Consider the following 16,784-nt stretch of genomic DNA (forward strand, 5'->3'; position numbering starts at 1 on the left):
GAAGAAGAGGATGAGAGCAGAGATGGAAGCAGGGCTGAAGAAGAAGACTCACGAGACGGCCAAAGTGAAGATGTTGCCCACCTTCGTCCGCAGCACGCCGGATGGGACAGGTAGAGGAGTGGCCTCGCTGGAGTGAGGGGCACCCAGAATGGGCTGCCAGCCGTGGGCTTTGGGGTTTGGTGGAGGGTGAGCAGGTGTGCTGCAATGGAACCTCCTGAGCTGTCCAAAGGAGGAAATCCCAGCCCGATGTCCTTGCCCCAGGGTGCAAGCAAGCCAGGGAGAAAACTGCGGCTGGGCTCATAACCCCAAACCATGCCCACACAACCTGGGTAGTTCTTTGCACTTCAGGGTGACTGGCCAAAGTTCTGCCTTTTCTCGGGGAATAATTGCATGGATCCTCTTTCTCTTGTTGGTTTAAAACAAAACCAAAAACCACAAGAAAAAAAAAAAGGCTGGACTAATCAGAGCAGTATCTAAAATCCTCCTTTGGTGAAGATCTTCCCAAGTGAGAGTTTCTAAGAGATTTTATATCTAAGTGCTTTCTGGGAGAAGCACTTTTTAACATTCTGCTTATGGTTCTTTAAATACTTGTTTACAGAGAATGGAGACTTCCTGGCACTTGACCTTGGGGGGACAAACTTCAGGGTTTTGCTGGTGAAAATCCGCAGTGGTAAGAGGAGAACAGTAGAGATGCACAACAAGATCTATGCCATTCCTATAGAGGTGATGCAGGGAACAGGAGAAGAGGTGAGTGTTTGTATTTCTCTTTTGCAGCACAGTTACTTTTAAAATACCTTCTTAAGAGCATGTAACATGTACCATTTCAAATACATGGCTTCCCTCTCTTTACAGCTGTTTGATCACATCGTTACCTGCATTTCTGACTTCCTGGATTATATGGGGATAAAAGGTGCACGTCTTCCTCTTGGCTTCACATTTTCCTTCCCTTGCAAGCAGACCAGTCTGGATGCTGTAAGTTCCTTACTGTTAAGTTCAGAATCTACTTGTTGTGCTTATGCTAGGTCTGATTTCTCTGCCTTCATGTCATTTATATGACACTTGGAAGGAGGTTGTACAAGGGGAGGGTTCATGCTCTGACCCTGACCTGTACAGCTGCTCCTATAAATAGTTCCTTTAAAGTTAGTAATGCAAATGCTGCTCAGCCCATGGCTATGTCAGGTAAGAGCATTTACATTTTTTATGGTGCTAATATCCCTTTTTTTTTTAAGGCATCATGTTTTTCCTAATAGTATAAACGTGCTGGATTGTGATACTGCACTGGTTTTGTGAGCAAAAACCCATCCCTGGTGCCAGCTCCTCTTCCCCAGCTGATCTAGTGTCTCCAGCTGGAGCAGATGGACCAAGGCCTTCTTGGCTATGTCACCCTGAAGGTGACAGTGTAGCCTACACCATGTCCCTTTCAAGTGTACCCTTTTAAAATTTGCTTTCATGTTTAACTTCTTCACTGCCACATACTTCCACCAGGTCCACCTGTGCAGCTGTTAATAGTTTCCTGTCTACTTAACACTGCTTTTTTAAGAAAGACATATTTTCTGTCACACTTCTTTTTTTTGGAGTTTGTGACATTGCTCTGGGAATTTGGAGACCCAGAGTTATTAGTAGTTTTTGATGCAAATTCCACATATATAAAGAGATACTCCTTTTCACAGAGCCTCTTCTGTATAACCCCTCACTAAAGCATTTGAAGTGTCAAGTGTACAGAGTAAAGCCTGAGTCTTAGCAAAAATAAGATGAATATTCATATATAAGGAAGGAGGAAATAGGATGTTAGGAGCAGCATTCAAATGTCCAGCTCTAAAGTGCTGTCATCTTGCTGGTGATAGGAGGCTTGGTCAACCCACAGAGACTTTGGAGTTTGACTGAGAAGGCAGGTTGTTCAGTAAAAGGTAGCACCCATCTTGGTGAACAGAGGAGAACCTCCTTGAGCTGAGGGCTTCTGTGGGTTCATGTACTGGCTGGCCATAAATATTCATGGCTACTTACTGGGAAAGTGGGGTTGGAGGTGTGTTGTGGAATAACCTGTGGTCACCTGTGTGAAGTGTTGTGACCTTGTGCTTTCATGGGCTAGGGAGGAGAGCAAATGCAGGGAAGTTGTCAGATAGAAATGCTGAGTGATTGTCCCTTGAAAGATTGTAGGATTTTGGGGGCAATCTGTAGTGCACCAGGAATCTCCATAACGTGTTTTCTTTCTTTCTAGGGTATCCTTCTCAACTGGACAAAAGGCTTCAAAGCTACAGACTGTGAGGGAGAAGATGTGGTGTATTTACTTAGAGAAGGAATTAAAAGAAGAGAGGTAAGTTTTCTTTTGGTTTTGTTTTCTTTTTCGGCTCCTTCTTCTCCATCCTCTCCAGACTTGATGGACCGCATGGGTCAGGCTGGTTCCCTCTTACAGCATTTGTGTGCCTTGAGGAAATGGGCTGTGTCTCCTGACCTGCACAGGAGGTGTTTGCCTTGCAGCAAGTCCAGCAGCCCCTGGTGCCACGTGGCTGTGCTGGTTCTGATGCTGGCATGCAGCCTGACCACCACATAGGATGGTCTAGAGGGTGTGCAGTGGAAAAGGGGAGAGTTCAGCTCTAAACCAAAATAGCTACTCAAAATGAAACACACTGGGGATTTTGTTTCGTTTCTTGGTTAGTTTTGTTTGTTTTTTGCTTTTTCCCCAGAGACTTCTAACTTGCTGAATTTGGCAGAATTTTCAAGGCTTCTTTCAAACTCTCTGGCAGTTTTCACTGCATCAGAGCATGGAGAAGGCAGGAATTTTCAATGCAGTAATTGCAGGGATATGCCTCAGTGTATACTAAATGAGTTCCTTCCCCCCCCCCCCCCCCCAACCGTTGTTCTTGAAAAAGCCTCAAGCAGCTTAGCTGAATCTTTCTAGGAAGGGAAGAAAATAGGAGACCATTTGTTTTAGCAGAGTTTTATCAGCAAGTGGAACAAGAATCTTAAAAACCTTTGTTACTGGGTCTCCTACCACTCTGCTGCAATACAGAATGGTGGTAGCCCTCTACCATATACCTGTATGCAAGGTCTGTGCTTAATTATATCTAAGCCAAAAAGAACAGCCGGGAAGACTGGCTACTTCCTTCTGAAGACATAGTCTATTGCAGGTAGAGCATGTGAGGAGCCTTAGCTACCTGCTAGTAGATCAGGTTCCTATTTCCTCATGTGTAAAATCAGGCTGGTACTTTCAGTTGTTTCCAGTGTGCTTTGACAGAGCTCCCAATGGTGTACTCCTTTCATCTTCTCTTTGGTGTGAGAGGCTGCCACAAACCCAGGGTTGTCACTGTTTTATTTCTCTCTTCCAAAGGAGTTTGACCTGGATGTGGTGGCTGTGGTGAATGATACAGTGGGCACAATGATGACTTGTGCTTATGAAGACCCAAACTGTGAAATTGGACTCATTGTGGGTATGTGTAAGGACTGCTTTTTATTTGACACTTTCTTACTAAACAGCACACATTGATGTGTATTCTTGTGTAGACACCCCTGTGGTTAACTGAAAATACAGCTGGTGTGTCCAGGAATGAAAGATTGTGAGATTAACAGCTCTCCCCTCAGAAGCAAGCTGCGTGCAGGAATTAAGAGCAGAATTCAGCAGCCAGCTTAGTTCTGTGCATAATCAGTTGAGACAAGCACAGGCTGTAATGCTGAGCAGATGCTGCCAGTTTTAACTGGGAAAAGGCAGTATGCTGCTTGGGAATCAAGCACACGTGGGCACAGGTATCTTCACCAGTTCCAGGAGTATCTGTTAGTTCAGCCTGTAGGAGTTTCCCTGCTGGGGTGTTTAGGTAGCCCACAGCTTCTCCTGAGCGTCTCAGAATAAACTTGTAAAGCACAGCCACAATTCCCGAGTGGCATGTGATGGAAAGCTCTGATAGACCAAGGGCAGCTCCTGTCAGGTCCCTTCCCAGCAGTGAGACAGCTGAAATAATGTCTTGGGAAATGCCAGGGTTGGGGTGCCTGTGGCACAAGGCGGTGAGAATTCCCAAAGGTCTCCAGAGGAATGAGCTTTCTTTGGCGGGAGAGAAGGGAACGAGGCACCTGCAAGCTTTAAGAATGCTTTCAGTTGCAAGGTGGCTGGTAGGAAAATCAAACACCACCCAGTTCTCCTCTAGACAGTTGGAAAATGTCCAGGGTGAGTCAGCACAGTGAGGCGTGGGTAGGCAGCCGTGTCTGCGCAGCTCCATCAGTGCTGTGTTTTCAGGGACAGAGTTCCCTGCAGGAAGGACAGCATGTCCTTGGGGTGCTGAGAGCGTTCTTTGAGGACTGCCTGCTGCAGCCCTGCTAGATAAGCTCTCCAACCAATGTGTTTGTGAGCAGAGGGTTGGAGGTGGCCTGGGTACATCTGGAATAATGAAAGAAAAAGCCCTGGGGCTCTTAATAGCTCCTTCTGCCCTGCCTGAATTTCCTTGGCCAGACTGATGGTGTCTTCTGAGGAGCCTGCATGAGCCTGTGCTCGCCCTGCTCTCCTCATGGCAGGGAGGTGGGTGAACTGTCCTACTGTTGCTTGGTAGGGAAAAATATTCTTGCAAAATTGAGTTCATGTCATGCCCTGTCTCTGCCCAGAGCCACCTCTCCTGCCCAGCAGAGCCAATACTTTGAGTCTCCACTGCTGAATACTTTGGAAACTGTCACTGAGGAGACCCGGTCTCAGCTTTTCATCTGCTGGCAACAAGAGATCTTCTAAAAGCCAGTCAGTCTAACAGCCTGTATTTAAGAGAGATCCATATATTCAGGCAGCCCTTACTTAGCTTGCTCTGGATGACAAGGCTCAGTGTCAGGAGGTTGGCCAGTGCTGATGGTCCCCAGCTGGGTCTGGTCTGGTTTCATCCTGCCAATGTGGGTCTCGGTCTGCAAGCCCAGACTTTTGCCCCCAAGCCCTGTGCTGTGGCTCAGCTCTCCTGCAGCAAGGGAATAATGTAGGAGGATCTATTTTTTTTATTTTTATTTTTTTTTCTCAGACTTTATAGTAGCCTAAAAAAAAAAAACACAAGCCTGAGAAAGATGCAGCCAGCTCTCCCTAATTATTCCTGTTGTGGGGACACTGGATGCATAGGAGACTTGCCAGTTACTGATCTGCTTGCTGTAGTCATGCCTCTCCAGCCAGCATCTGTGCTTTTTTTAACCTCTGCCAAATGAATACCTTTGGATTAAAAAGGGAATATTTTGTCTCTGAGCTAATACATTCTAATGCTGCATTAAAGCTGCTCTGGAGCTGCACTGAATTAGCATCCTTGTATGAAGATGGTTATATTTTTTTAATTTTATTTTTTTTTCAAGTCCCTTACATCCATCCAAAAAAAAAAACAACAAAGGAAAACAGATTTAATTGATACAGAATCTGTGATGCGGGGTTAGATGAGGGTTTGATAAGCAACTTTTTGCCCCAGGTAAAAGCTGCATCTCTTTGCTAATAAAGCTTTACTCCCTAAGGCCTCTGTGTACACAGAGCACTTTGTAATTGACATGCTCCTTAAGACCCCCTTTAAGCAGAATTAAATATGGTGTAATTTCAACATGGAAGTAACTTTCCTGCTGGAGAAACAGTTTAAGCAGTTTGAATAAGAATTTAAAAAACCAAGCAAGAACTGCAAAGTACCCTGCAATTAGCTGGTAGAGCCCCTGGGGTTTTCTTTACCTGATGCCTCAGAACTTGCTGTGGTTTTGGGTTCAGCAAATTTTCCCCTGAATTCTGTGTGTCTGTGGGTTTTGTGGAATGTAGTTCCAAATTCAAAATCCAGCTGGTTGCTTGCTGTGGATTTGGGTTCAGAATCATGTGAGGGCTGGTGTGCCAGAAGTGCCATACTACTCCTCCTCCCTGTAGCATGGGACCCTCAGCCCAGCTGGCCTAGGTGAGCCCCTTCTTCTCTGAGCCACCCTGAGCAGTGCAGCACAGCAGTAATCTTCTCCCTCAAATCGGGATGATTGAAGACTCTGTTTTTTGTGACATTTCAACTGGATTACTTGACTTCATAATTTGAAAAAGCACATTCAAGATCCCTCAGAAAGGTTTGTCAGGGCTGTTGTGCTTGTTCTAGTGTCGTTTTATTCCAAACAAAGGGTAATTTCGGTATTTTCTTGTTTCAGGAACTGGCAGCAATGCCTGTTACATGGAAGAGATGAGAAACATAGAGATGGTGGATGGTGAGCAAGGACGGATGTGCGTGAACACGGAGTGGGGAGCGTTTGGGGATAATGGGTGCCTGGATGATATCAGGACAATATATGACAAAGCTGTTGATGACTACTCACTAAATGCTGGAAAGCAAAGGTAATAAATGCAGGATAAATGGTGTGCTAAGTATAAGCCAGGCTGCCTTAAATGCTTTTAAGAGAGAACCAGATTTCTCCCTGTTGCAGAAGGGAGAGGATAAGAGTCCAAAATGACTGCAGCCCTGCTGTCTTGTGCAATCTCCCTCTTCTGTGCTTTTCCTGGTTGCTGCTTTTTTGCAGCTTATTTGCTGCCATGGGACTGCAGCAGGGTTTTGGGTGAGAACTTCAAAAGTCTTAAAGTTACTGTAAGACCTTTTTTCCCCATCCTTTGTTGTACTGAGGAGGTTAAGATGGCTTGTCATTCTTTTGCTCCTGCTGTCAGTTTAATCTCTTTTACCTGAACTCTTTGTGGGAGGGCTCTGCTTGTAGAAGTTCTCAGCCTAGACAAGCCAGCAGTCTTGGAGCTGCTCACTATAAACTAGTCAGGAGCTTTCTAGCCATTGCAGCCAGCTTCAGGGAATTTTCTGGATGAAACATGTCATGTTAGAGGACCTGCCTTTCTTGGCTCTGGAGGAAAGATACCATTTTGGGGGTCCAGCTCTTGTTTGGGCAAGTGCTTCCTTGTCCCCTTCAAGAAAGGGATGACAAAGAGGTGGCTGACAAAGTGGTGTCTCTAGTGCTGATGAAAGTGGCCAAGGCTGCTCCATGCCTGGACTGCAATTTTCCATAACTTCTCTGCAGCAATGTTTTGATGCCAGGAGCTTTGAAAAAGATTTTGTGACCCGAGTAAATCTGCATCAGAACTTGGGAGATGCAGACAAGTTGGCAAGTCCTTTGGAAAGCTCTTCAGAGGTTAGGGCTCAAACAGCTCCAGAGAGGCGGATGCTGAGCAAGCCTGATGCAGCAGCAGAGTTGGCATGGAGTAAGCAGCCAAAGGCAATAGTGGAGACTTCCAGGGGGGATAATTTATTCCAGAGAGACTTAGGCACTCAAGAGGGGGGACAGTTGTTGGGTAAAAGCCTGAGAGGGCTCATAGTATTAAATGGACTATGTGGCCTGCTTCCAGTGGGGTGGTGTGCTGGGCTCCACTCAATCCAGGCCAGAAACCCTGCTTTAGAGCTTCAGGAGGAGAAATAAAGGAGGTATTGCTGAATGCACTTTTCAATACCTGGATGAGTTTTCAGTTCTCCTAGGTAAGGGCACAACTCACAGACCCCAAAATGCTTCATTCAAGCTTGAATGAGGCTGGAAAAGGAGAAGTGCAAAGCCCTCCTCAGCACAGGGCTGCTCTGTACTGGTGCTGAGCATTGTTTGTCGATTGCTCCTTGTTGTCTACAAGTGGGAAACCTGAGTCCTGTGTGCAAAGTGTGGGGCAAGAGAGGTTCCAGACATCTTGGAAAAACCATGCTCTCTGTGGTTTTTGGACTACTGGCTGCCTGCTGGAATTCACTGAAAAGCCTAAACCCTGGACCCCAGCTTGCTAGTTTACATAGAGGTGTACCTTTTATCTTTCACAGGGGTTTGCAGCACAGAATTCCCTTAAAAATGCTGCACTCACAGTGACTGTACCTCATGGTTTTCCTGTAATTTTGTTGCAGGGAACCATGGAGCTTTTTCTGTTGAAGGTCTCAGTCATGTCTCGAAGAGGGTACCCAGATGCTGTGCAGTGGAGATGAATTTTCCATGGGGTCCACTGGGGATGCATGGCATTGGGCTTTCTGGGAGAAATAGCAGCCATCATTAACAACAGCCTGGCTAGGGGAATGTGGTAGTGAGGACTAGACAAAGTGTAGATAGGCTCACAAGGCTTCCCCCTGAGTCTTCATGCTTTTGCTTGCCTGATTTGTCTATTAAATGGCCCTTTTGTGTAAATCAGGTTGCATATTTCATGTTCCCCGTGTGTGCAGGCAGGACATGTGGCTGATAAAATACAGCTTCAGTGCCACCTTTGCAAATGTGGGCAGCATCCCTCTGAGCTATGCTGCTGCCTTTCATTGCAGGTATGAGAAGATGATCAGTGGAATGTACCTGGGGGAAATCGTCCGCAATATTTTGATCGACTTCACCAAGCGGGGGTTCCTGTTCAGAGGCCAGATTTCAGAGACCTTGAAGACCAGACATATCTTTGAAACCAAGTTTCTTTCTCAGATTGAGAGGTAAGAGCACTGTGCAGGAGGTTGTGGAAGGTGAAAAAGTGTGGGTCATGCTCATCTGGTGACACTGCTGGATGGGAGGGACAGCTGGAGAGCTTTGCTTGCTTCTCCGGAGATAATTTTGGTTTCAGTAAGAGCCTGCACATGTCCAGAAGAACTTTTTGCAAAAACATCTGAATTTCCAGCAATGCTTATTTCTAAATCGTGGTTTCTTTACAGTATGATTTTATTTGCTTGCTTCAAAATCAAGACATACTCCTGTGCCCCTTTTGTGTGTCTAGCTATGGTTGTTGAACTGAACAAACACTAGCTGAATAAGCACTTCTTTACTGGGTATCTTTGTGTCTATTGCTCCCACTCTGTATTCTAAGGTAATGCTAAACCTGTTGAGACCTTATGGGGGTTAAACCCCTGAGCTGGTCATTAAGAGTATTTTCCTGGAAGGCCCTTTGGGTGGAAAAGGGAAAGGGAAGCAATGCAGAGCTGGAGCCAGAGCCTGTCTTGCTGCCTGTGCCCCTCTCTTGCAGGCTGCTGGCGTGAATGAATTGGCATTTCCCGAGGTCCCTTGCGCTGTCAGGAAAGGCTGCTGTCTGGTGTGGGTTTGTGGCAGTGGCTTGACTGAGGGAAACTTCTCATGTAATGCTGTGTCCTTCTGCTCCTGCAGTGACAGGTTAGCCTTGCTGCAGGTCCGAGCCATCCTCCAGCAGCTGGGGCTCAACAGCACCTGCGACGACAGTATCATTGTCAAGACAGTCTGCGGAGCCGTGTCCAGGCGAGCAGCTCAGTTGTGTGGCGCTGGGATGGCTGCAGTTGTAGATAAAATTAGGGAGAACAGAGGATTGGAGCACCTGGAGATAACGGTTGGTGTGGATGGGACACTGTACAAACTACACCCACAGTGAGTATTCACCTTCTCAGCATTTGTTTGCCCGTGATCTGTAGCACGTTGGTGGTACATCCTTTCTCTCAGTGCACCAAACTGGTCTCAGAAGAGCTGGGGAAAAGGAAGTTTTAATCGGGGGTGGGTCAGGGCTTTCTAAAGGGTCAGGAGAGGATCAAGAAGGGCCTGTGAAGGGTTCTGGGGGCAGTGACACACTGAAGGGGAGGCAGCTTGCTGAACAAGCTGGAAGCTGCACAGCAAGGGAAGGACCTCTTGGCTATGCAAAGGCAATGGCAGAGCAGTGCTGAAATGCCTGGTGCCTCTTTGGAGGATGTTTCTAGTCAGGGTGCAGGGGAGATGGGTGGCTGCAAAGCTATGGCAGGAGTCTGGAAGAGGTGGCAGCAGGAGGAGGAGAGGACTAGTGCCCATCTCTGATGTGCATGGAGGGAGATGGATGGGAAGGAGACAACTGTACATGATCTTTTCTCTCCCTTGTGCTGTGGTACTAGCAGTCTGAGTTAAGACCGAGAAGCAAAGGTGGGATGCAAGTTCGTTATTCCTTTAACTCCCACTGGTTCCAGTCTCTAAATCCATCCTAGTTCCCATCATAGGCTGGACTTGATGATGTTAAAGGTCTTTTCCAGCCTTGGTGATTCTATGATTTTAGTTCTTTCCCCAGCTAAAGCAGGGGGGAGCACTGCAAAGGCCTGGACAGCAGATGCTGCGGGCCCTCTCTCACTCACTGCCATCCTTTCCTTCCGCAGCTTTTCGAGGATCATGCACCAAACAGTCAAAGACCTGGCACCCAACTGCGACGTGACCTTCCTGCTGTCGGAGGATGGCAGCGGGAAAGGGGCGGCGCTGATCACGGCGGTGGGATGCCGGCTGCGCGACGCCGAGCAGAACTGAGCCCCACCAGCCCGGCCCCCATTCTGTCTTGTGAGCACTTTCTCATAAAGCAGCGACTGCCTAGTCAGAACTGGTAAAAGAACCCAGAACTCACTGCTTTGTCGGGGAGGGGGGGGGTGGGAGGGACACACACACACACACACACAGAATAAATTAAAAATACAACTAATGACATAAAAAATAGGATACAAGATAGAATGTGTGCTGTTAATAATATCTCCTGTTTCTGGACCCCAATCTGCATGTTTCTTATTCACTTTGTTGGTACCTCCCCCATCTGTAAGTCATGGAAAAAATCAGTCTATAATTTCTGCAGCTGTTGAAAAAAAAAAAATCAGTTGTTGTCTGAGACGAAATTGCAGCCAAGTGATGTGCGTTGAGAGCTCCCGTTGCACCGTACCAAGTGTGTTCTTTGCAGCATCCCTGTTAGGTGCCCTGCCAGCACACTGACCACCAGACCTGGGTGTTGATGCTTTTAGCAAAGGGGGAAGCAACAGTTCCCTCCTGCCTACCTACCTGCTGTTGTTCCGTATAAAACGATTGTGAAAACATGGTGTGTCAGCGCTGTGCACGCACGTAACTCTGCCCGTGGGACCTGACAGCGTGGCTTACTTTGCTTCCTTGATGCCTGTTTTGTCATGGTAAAAGTAAATGCCCTTGTCCCACAGATCTGGTTCCACTGGTATTTCCCATTGCTTCTGTGAATAGTGTTGTGTTACTGGGCAAAACCTGTCACGTTTTGGCCAGGAACCCCTAAAGAGTCCAACAAAAGTGGTTGGCAATTGGGGTAATCCAAATCTCCAGACCTGGGAAGTCGGTAGATTTGTGGTCCCGAGGTGGGTTGTGCTGTGTTCTTCTGTTTTAAGGCTTCTTACTGAGGATATTTTCTATCTCTTCTTGTTAGTCTACATCAGGGCACTGCAGCTGCCCTTCTGCAGAACTTGCAGCTAGACAGTGTCTCTTGGATGTGTGAATTTCCGTCTCTTGCCTTAAATGGGTATTTGCTTCCACACAAAGCTTTAATAATACTGTTCAGCAGCCACTCAAAACACAAACGCTCAGGTAGAGTTAGTGATCAGAGCAGAATACGAGGATTTGGTTTTGATTTTTTGCCTTTGAGGACCTGGATGCACAAGCTGAGCAAACCACAAAAGCCAAAATTGGACCCAGCTTATTCAAGGACTTAAAGCAGCAGCAAAAATCTTACACACTTGGTGTATCCTGTCCTCTGTCAGGTCGATGCCATTATTGTACCTGCTTACCTGTTGCATTACCTAAGTTGAGCCACAGTCAGGAAGGCAAACGTTGAACAACATTTGCAAGTCACGCCACTTTCTGCAAAGAGGGAGACCACACAGGAGCCCTTAATCCCCACTCATCTACCAAAAATGGATTTGAGATGTCTGCATAGTTTTCCCTGCTGCCTTTTCCTGCAGAAAGTAGATGGAAATTAGCAGGCTACTCCTCTTTGTCCTTGTTCCACTCCCGTAAGATTTGGATTGCCCTACCTATCGATAACATTTCAATATGCATTATGGTGCACTGTGAGTGAATGTTGTAAAGTAACATGTGAGTCACAAACAGTCGTTGGAGCTTTAAGTGTGTGTCTACCTGAAAAATTGCATGCCTAACTGGTTTTGCAAAGGTAGAGAGTCTTCTTACTTTGCACACTAGTAGCTCCAATACTAGTGTTACGTGATACTTGTGAAAATATTAAACTTTTTTGATGTGCGTTAACTGGTGTTTAGTGGTTCTTTCTGGAAGAGAGATGCTGTTGGCTGGTGGCTTAGTGCTTTGGGAAGAGCTATTGTGTAGGGAGAGCTGCAACCTAATCCCAGTGGTGCCTGCGTTTTGTGTGTGTGTTTTTGTTCCCGGGCATTCAGGGTCAGATTCAAACAGGGTGGATTTCACCCAGGTCCCCATGCCTGGTGTTTCCTAATGTAGTTCGGCAGAGGCACAAAGCTGACAACACCCAGATCTTAGGGTGCGTGTAGTTTGTCCAGGTGCATCTGGTGCAGGGGGATCTGCAGAGCAGGAAAACCCCAGCCCACCGCATCAAAGCCAATCTGATTATATCAGGCTTTGTCAGATACACAGAGATGGATGCTGAGAGTCGCTGTGACCCCACAGAAGTTGGATGCCCATCAGAGTCTGTAACCTGCCTGTGTGCAGAGGGTTCACGTGTGCAGAATCACCGTGTCAGGTGCTCATACATTGCTGGTTTGCATGTCCTGTGTTGGAGTTGTGTATGAAAGCCCCTTTTGCCTACACTGAAGTTGTGCTTTTCCAGTAACCCATCTTATGTTACAGCCTTGAATAGTCTCTGGCGCCCTTGATATGTAGTTATGACCCCAGATAGGAGACAGAAGAAGGTGAGAAAGTTTTTTGGGCACAGGGGGACACATTGCATTCTACTTGCTTGAAGATTTGCAAATCTGATGCCTGCCATCGGCAGTGCTGTAGGGGTGGTGTGAGCCAGGCCTGGGGACCTGGGTTTGGAGCTCTTCAGCATCTGAGGGCGAGGCTCAGTGCAGGATAGAGGATGAATGAGAAGTGGAAGTTAAACTTCGTCTCAGGGTGACTGTGAATTTTAGAGATGCTGGCATAGGTCGTTTTGTTTCTTGGATCCAGCTCATAACAAATAAGGAGTGAGTTTGTGTTTCTAACAGCGCAACTTTTCCTACTGTGGACCATAGGTGATGTACTTGATAAGACACAGCAGTTCTTTTCCAAAGGGAGACCCGGTAGGATTTCCATTTCCAGACTACTTCTTACCCCTAGGAAACTGTTCCAAGTGAATCACAAGCTATAACTGTCCGAAGAAATGTCTCCAATGTTATCCAAGCAATGACTGAGATGTCTTACCTAAAGCTTTTTAGGCTTGGTGAATAAGATCATAGTCCTCTTAATTGTTAAGCTGTAATTACTGCAATATGAATACAAAAAATCTTATATTTCCTGGGGAAAAGACCATTTGCATACCACTGTTGTAATGTCATCTGCTCCTTACTCCTCTGGGGGTTCTCTCAGAAGCCTTTTGAATGGGTTTTAAAACAAGCAGACTTTGTTTTGTTTTGTTTTCTTAAGAAAATAGCAGAAGGCAAAATAAAGTGTTTCTGAACTTCTGAACCCCGTTCTGTGCTTTTTGTTCGTTCCTTTGCCATAAAAATGAGACTCTTCAAATGTTTTTCTTTACTAACTTCAGGGTCTCCATTGCTGATTAAAGCATGAGTAACTGTGCAGAGGAGGGATTTATTGCTGACCTGTAGGTGTTTTACTGCTGAGTGGTGTTTAATTGTGTCTATATTTATATGAAGAATTGCACGTATTTACTATGGAGCATGGTGTTCCTGTTCCTCATACATCACAGGGAATCATGTAATCTGCCTTGGTGTGCCTTTTCTTCCATCTAGCAAGGGTTCAGAGCATCTCTGCTTTCTTAACTGTTGCTGTTTCTAGTGGAGAAACCTCTCAGGATCTGCAGTGTGAGTCTTTCAGAGCAACTTCTGCACCCGAACAAGAGAGGGAGGTGCCATGGGTTGTTAGAAAGCATCAGTCCCTGTCGAGAACTGCGCAGGGTAGGCAGTGCCAGCACGGAGGTGACACTTGGGTGTCTGAAAGAGGCTCTGCCTGGCTGTTCAAGTGTGATGGGAGACAGGGGAAGATGGGGATGGTCCAGATAGGTCTAAAAAGATCAGCCTGAGAAAGCTGCAGGATTTAAAGGCCTGGGCGTGGGAGAGGTTCAGTTATGTAGGTGAAATAGTGAACTCTGTGTGTAGGTGTCTTTCAGTTCTTCGGAGCAACAGTATAACAGCCACTAGTCTGATCCCAGAGATGAGTGCCTTGCAGAGCATCCATCCCAAATTGTTTTGGATCCCTTCAGAAGAAAGACTTGGGACTTTCTGTAAATGCCTCTTACTGCTCTCCCTCTGCCCTGCACCCCAGTGGTGCAGTCTTGGGAAGAGCAGGCTGGACAGTTAACTTCTCAACTAGAAACTGCCTGTTGGAATGATTTTCAATGGTAAGCTTTTTAAGCAAACAGCCCTGTGCTCTGTTCTCCCACTAGCAAGACAAGTTTGTTGGGCCTCTGTGTAACAAAATTGTTCCTCACAGCAGCCAGGAAAGTGAAGAAGATCAAGTGGAGGAGGAAGATGTATCTGCTGGAAGCAGGCTTGGGAAAATTGCATCCCTGAGCGCTCTTTTGGTTCAAGCGACGAATTCTCTGAATTAACTGCAGAATTTAAGCCTGGCAATACTTTGCAGTTTTGCTTTCACAGAGCAAAGAGGAATATTTCAAGTAACTGTATCCTGTCAACATTGTAGGACTTTTCTGTATGCTAAGGTATGGCTCTGTGTTATTATATACAAACCTATCATAAAAGGTGAAGGTGATTGCGAGGTGCTCCTTGTCACATCTGTATTAAATGCTGTGTTACTTCTAAATAATGTTTGTGTTTCAGCTTCTCCTGTTTTGCATGCCTGCACATAATGCCTCAGTCTTTGAAGGTGACATATTTCAGCTTTTATTTTCATATCTGAGAAGAACATTGATGCTAAAAATGGAGTAAGTCTGGAAAGGGAAGATGAAGGAACTGTCTAGGAAAAGACAGCGATGGGTCAGACTGCAGATAGGACTAAGGAGGTAAAGGAAGTGGATTCAGAATTGGATCCATAAGACCTGACCATGAGCATCCCACACCTGGCTACCAATCCTTCAGAGAGCCTTGCTCTCCAAACTGGGTGCCGCAATTAATGATGTGAAGTTGGAGGAACTCCTCGGGCACAGTTTAATAGGAAAATGACATTGTATTTTGGTACACGGTTATAGAAATCCATGCTATGACATCTGAAGGAACTGTTTCTTGCTGTTAAATGATGAGAGATGATGCTGGTGAAATTGCAGGTCTAAAAATCCTGGAAATCAGAAAAAATTCAGGGCACGCTTTCCATCTGCAAGTGTTAGTATTTGTCTTTGTGGTAAACAAGCTCTGCTCCACAGCTTTGTCTGCCTTGGCACTGCTGAGCCACGAGAATGAACTGCCCATGCAGCCCTTAGGGTCCATCCAAATTGGGCCATATGTGCCCCAGCCTTTCTGCTCCACCACCTGTTTTCCAGAAGCTAGTGTCTTGGAGGAACAGAGAGCAGGAGATCACTATCTGGAAGAGATGAATTGATATGCTTCTGATTGACACTGCCTGAGGTCAGCTTTGCTGCTTTTTTGACCTTGTGGGCAAAATCTCTCTGTTCTGTATGACAGTCGTTGTTGTTGTGAGGGAAGGCTGAACAGCTGGATGCTATTTGGACCTACATGGACAGAAGTGTCATCAGCAGACTGTTTTCAATGCTGATGGCACCTGAAAAAGACCTGCAGAAAACAGGTGCTGCAGAAAAAAGACAATCTGCTGCCTTGAAGTGGTGCATTAGGATAGAGCCAGAACCGCAAGGAGAAGATCAAAGTGTCAGCTGGGTGAGGGTAAAGGATGTCTTCTCGTTCTCATTGAGTTGAGTTTCTGTGTCGAAACTTGTTGTTCTTGACTTCCTGTGGCTTGTCTGGTAAAAAGTTGGGGTCTCAAGTTTAAGTTTGTCTCTCTCAGTTGCTTTAATGCATGGGCACCACCGGAAGGCTAATTTGAAGCCAGAACGAAACCTGTAAATGTAAGACAGGAAATGAAATGGTGAAACGATCTTTTTAATTGGACAGAGAAAGAACAAATGCATGACTTAGTTCTACCTCTTAATGACCATGGAAATAAAAGGTTTCTATTGAAATTAAAGCAGCTAATTGCAGAGCTAAATGTATGTGTAAATCCATGGAGGCAAGAGCAATAGGAGTTTATGACCAGATTTCCTTATATTTTAAGTAAATATGTAAGATTGGTTCAATGGTAGGATGTTTCACATGCTCAGGAGATGGGGCTGACCGTGCTGATAACAACATTTGTGAGAAAAATACATTTACCTGCTAGAAACAAAAAAAAAACAACAATGAATAATTAAATGAGGAAGCTGTCTGATTTCTGGGAGAGGAGTCTTGTGTCAAGTGCAAACTGGCTGAATGGGCTGCAAACCTGCCTTCTTTTGCGAGCTTATGGGCAGAGCCGGAAATAAAAGGTTTCTATTGAAATTAAAGCAGCTAATTGCAGAGCTAAATGTATGTGTAAATCCATGGAGGCAAGAGCAATAGGAGTTTATGACCAGATTTCCTTATATTTTAAGTAAATATGTAAGATTGGTTCAATGGTAGGATGTTTCACATGCTCAGGAGATGGGGCTGACCGTGCTGATAACAACATTTGTGAGAAAAATACATTTACCTGCTAGAAACAAAAAAAAAACAACAATGAATAATTAAATGAGGAAGCTGTCTGATTTCTGGGAGAGGAGTCTTGTGTCAAGTGCAAACTGGCTGAATGGGCTGCAAACCTGCCTTCTTTTGCGAGCTTATGGGCAGAGCTTACATCTCTGGATTTAGATTGATGGAGTCCCAGTGAAATCACACTGGGGGTGCTGGAGGAGGTGTGCCTGGAACTGTTTCTTTTCCCTCCAGCTCACTGCTCATGCAGCTAAGGGGCATAAAGAGAGATGTGGGTAAGGAAGGGGTTTGGAG

General features: G+C 45.9%; 2 protein-coding genes across 2 annotated transcripts in view; one reads left to right on the forward strand and one right to left on the reverse strand.

The window, feature by feature from the left end:
* HK1 (hexokinase 1) overlaps positions 1 to 10,251 on the forward strand; it is a 38,135-nt gene extending 27,884 nt beyond the window's left edge. The window contains exons 11-19 of the mRNA XM_009994888.1: positions 5 to 110; positions 599 to 747; positions 853 to 972; positions 2,219 to 2,314; positions 3,329 to 3,428; positions 6,109 to 6,292; positions 8,235 to 8,390; positions 9,052 to 9,285; positions 10,032 to 10,251. Coding sequence (XP_009993190.1) covers positions 5 to 110; positions 599 to 747; positions 853 to 972; positions 2,219 to 2,314; positions 3,329 to 3,428; positions 6,109 to 6,292; positions 8,235 to 8,390; positions 9,052 to 9,285; positions 10,032 to 10,176 — 1,290 coding nt within the window. The 3' untranslated portion in view covers positions 10,177 to 10,251. The remainder of the gene's footprint in view (positions 1 to 4; positions 111 to 598; positions 748 to 852; positions 973 to 2,218; positions 2,315 to 3,328; positions 3,429 to 6,108; positions 6,293 to 8,234; positions 8,391 to 9,051; positions 9,286 to 10,031) is intronic.
* Positions 10,252 to 15,628: 5,377 nt separating this feature from the next.
* Positions 15,629 to 16,784, reverse strand: part of TACR2 (tachykinin receptor 2) — an 8,807-nt gene continuing 7,651 nt past the window's right edge. The window contains exon 5 of the mRNA XM_009994890.1: positions 15,629 to 15,824. Within this exon, the coding sequence (XP_009993192.1) occupies positions 15,629 to 15,824 (196 nt within the window). The remainder of the gene's footprint in view (positions 15,825 to 16,784) is intronic.

Source organism: Chaetura pelagica, unplaced genomic scaffold, assembly GCF_000747805.2.
Source record: "Chaetura pelagica isolate M959 unplaced genomic scaffold, ChaPel_1.0 scaffold112, whole genome shotgun sequence".
NCBI lineage: Eukaryota > Metazoa > Chordata > Aves > Apodiformes > Apodidae > Chaetura > Chaetura pelagica.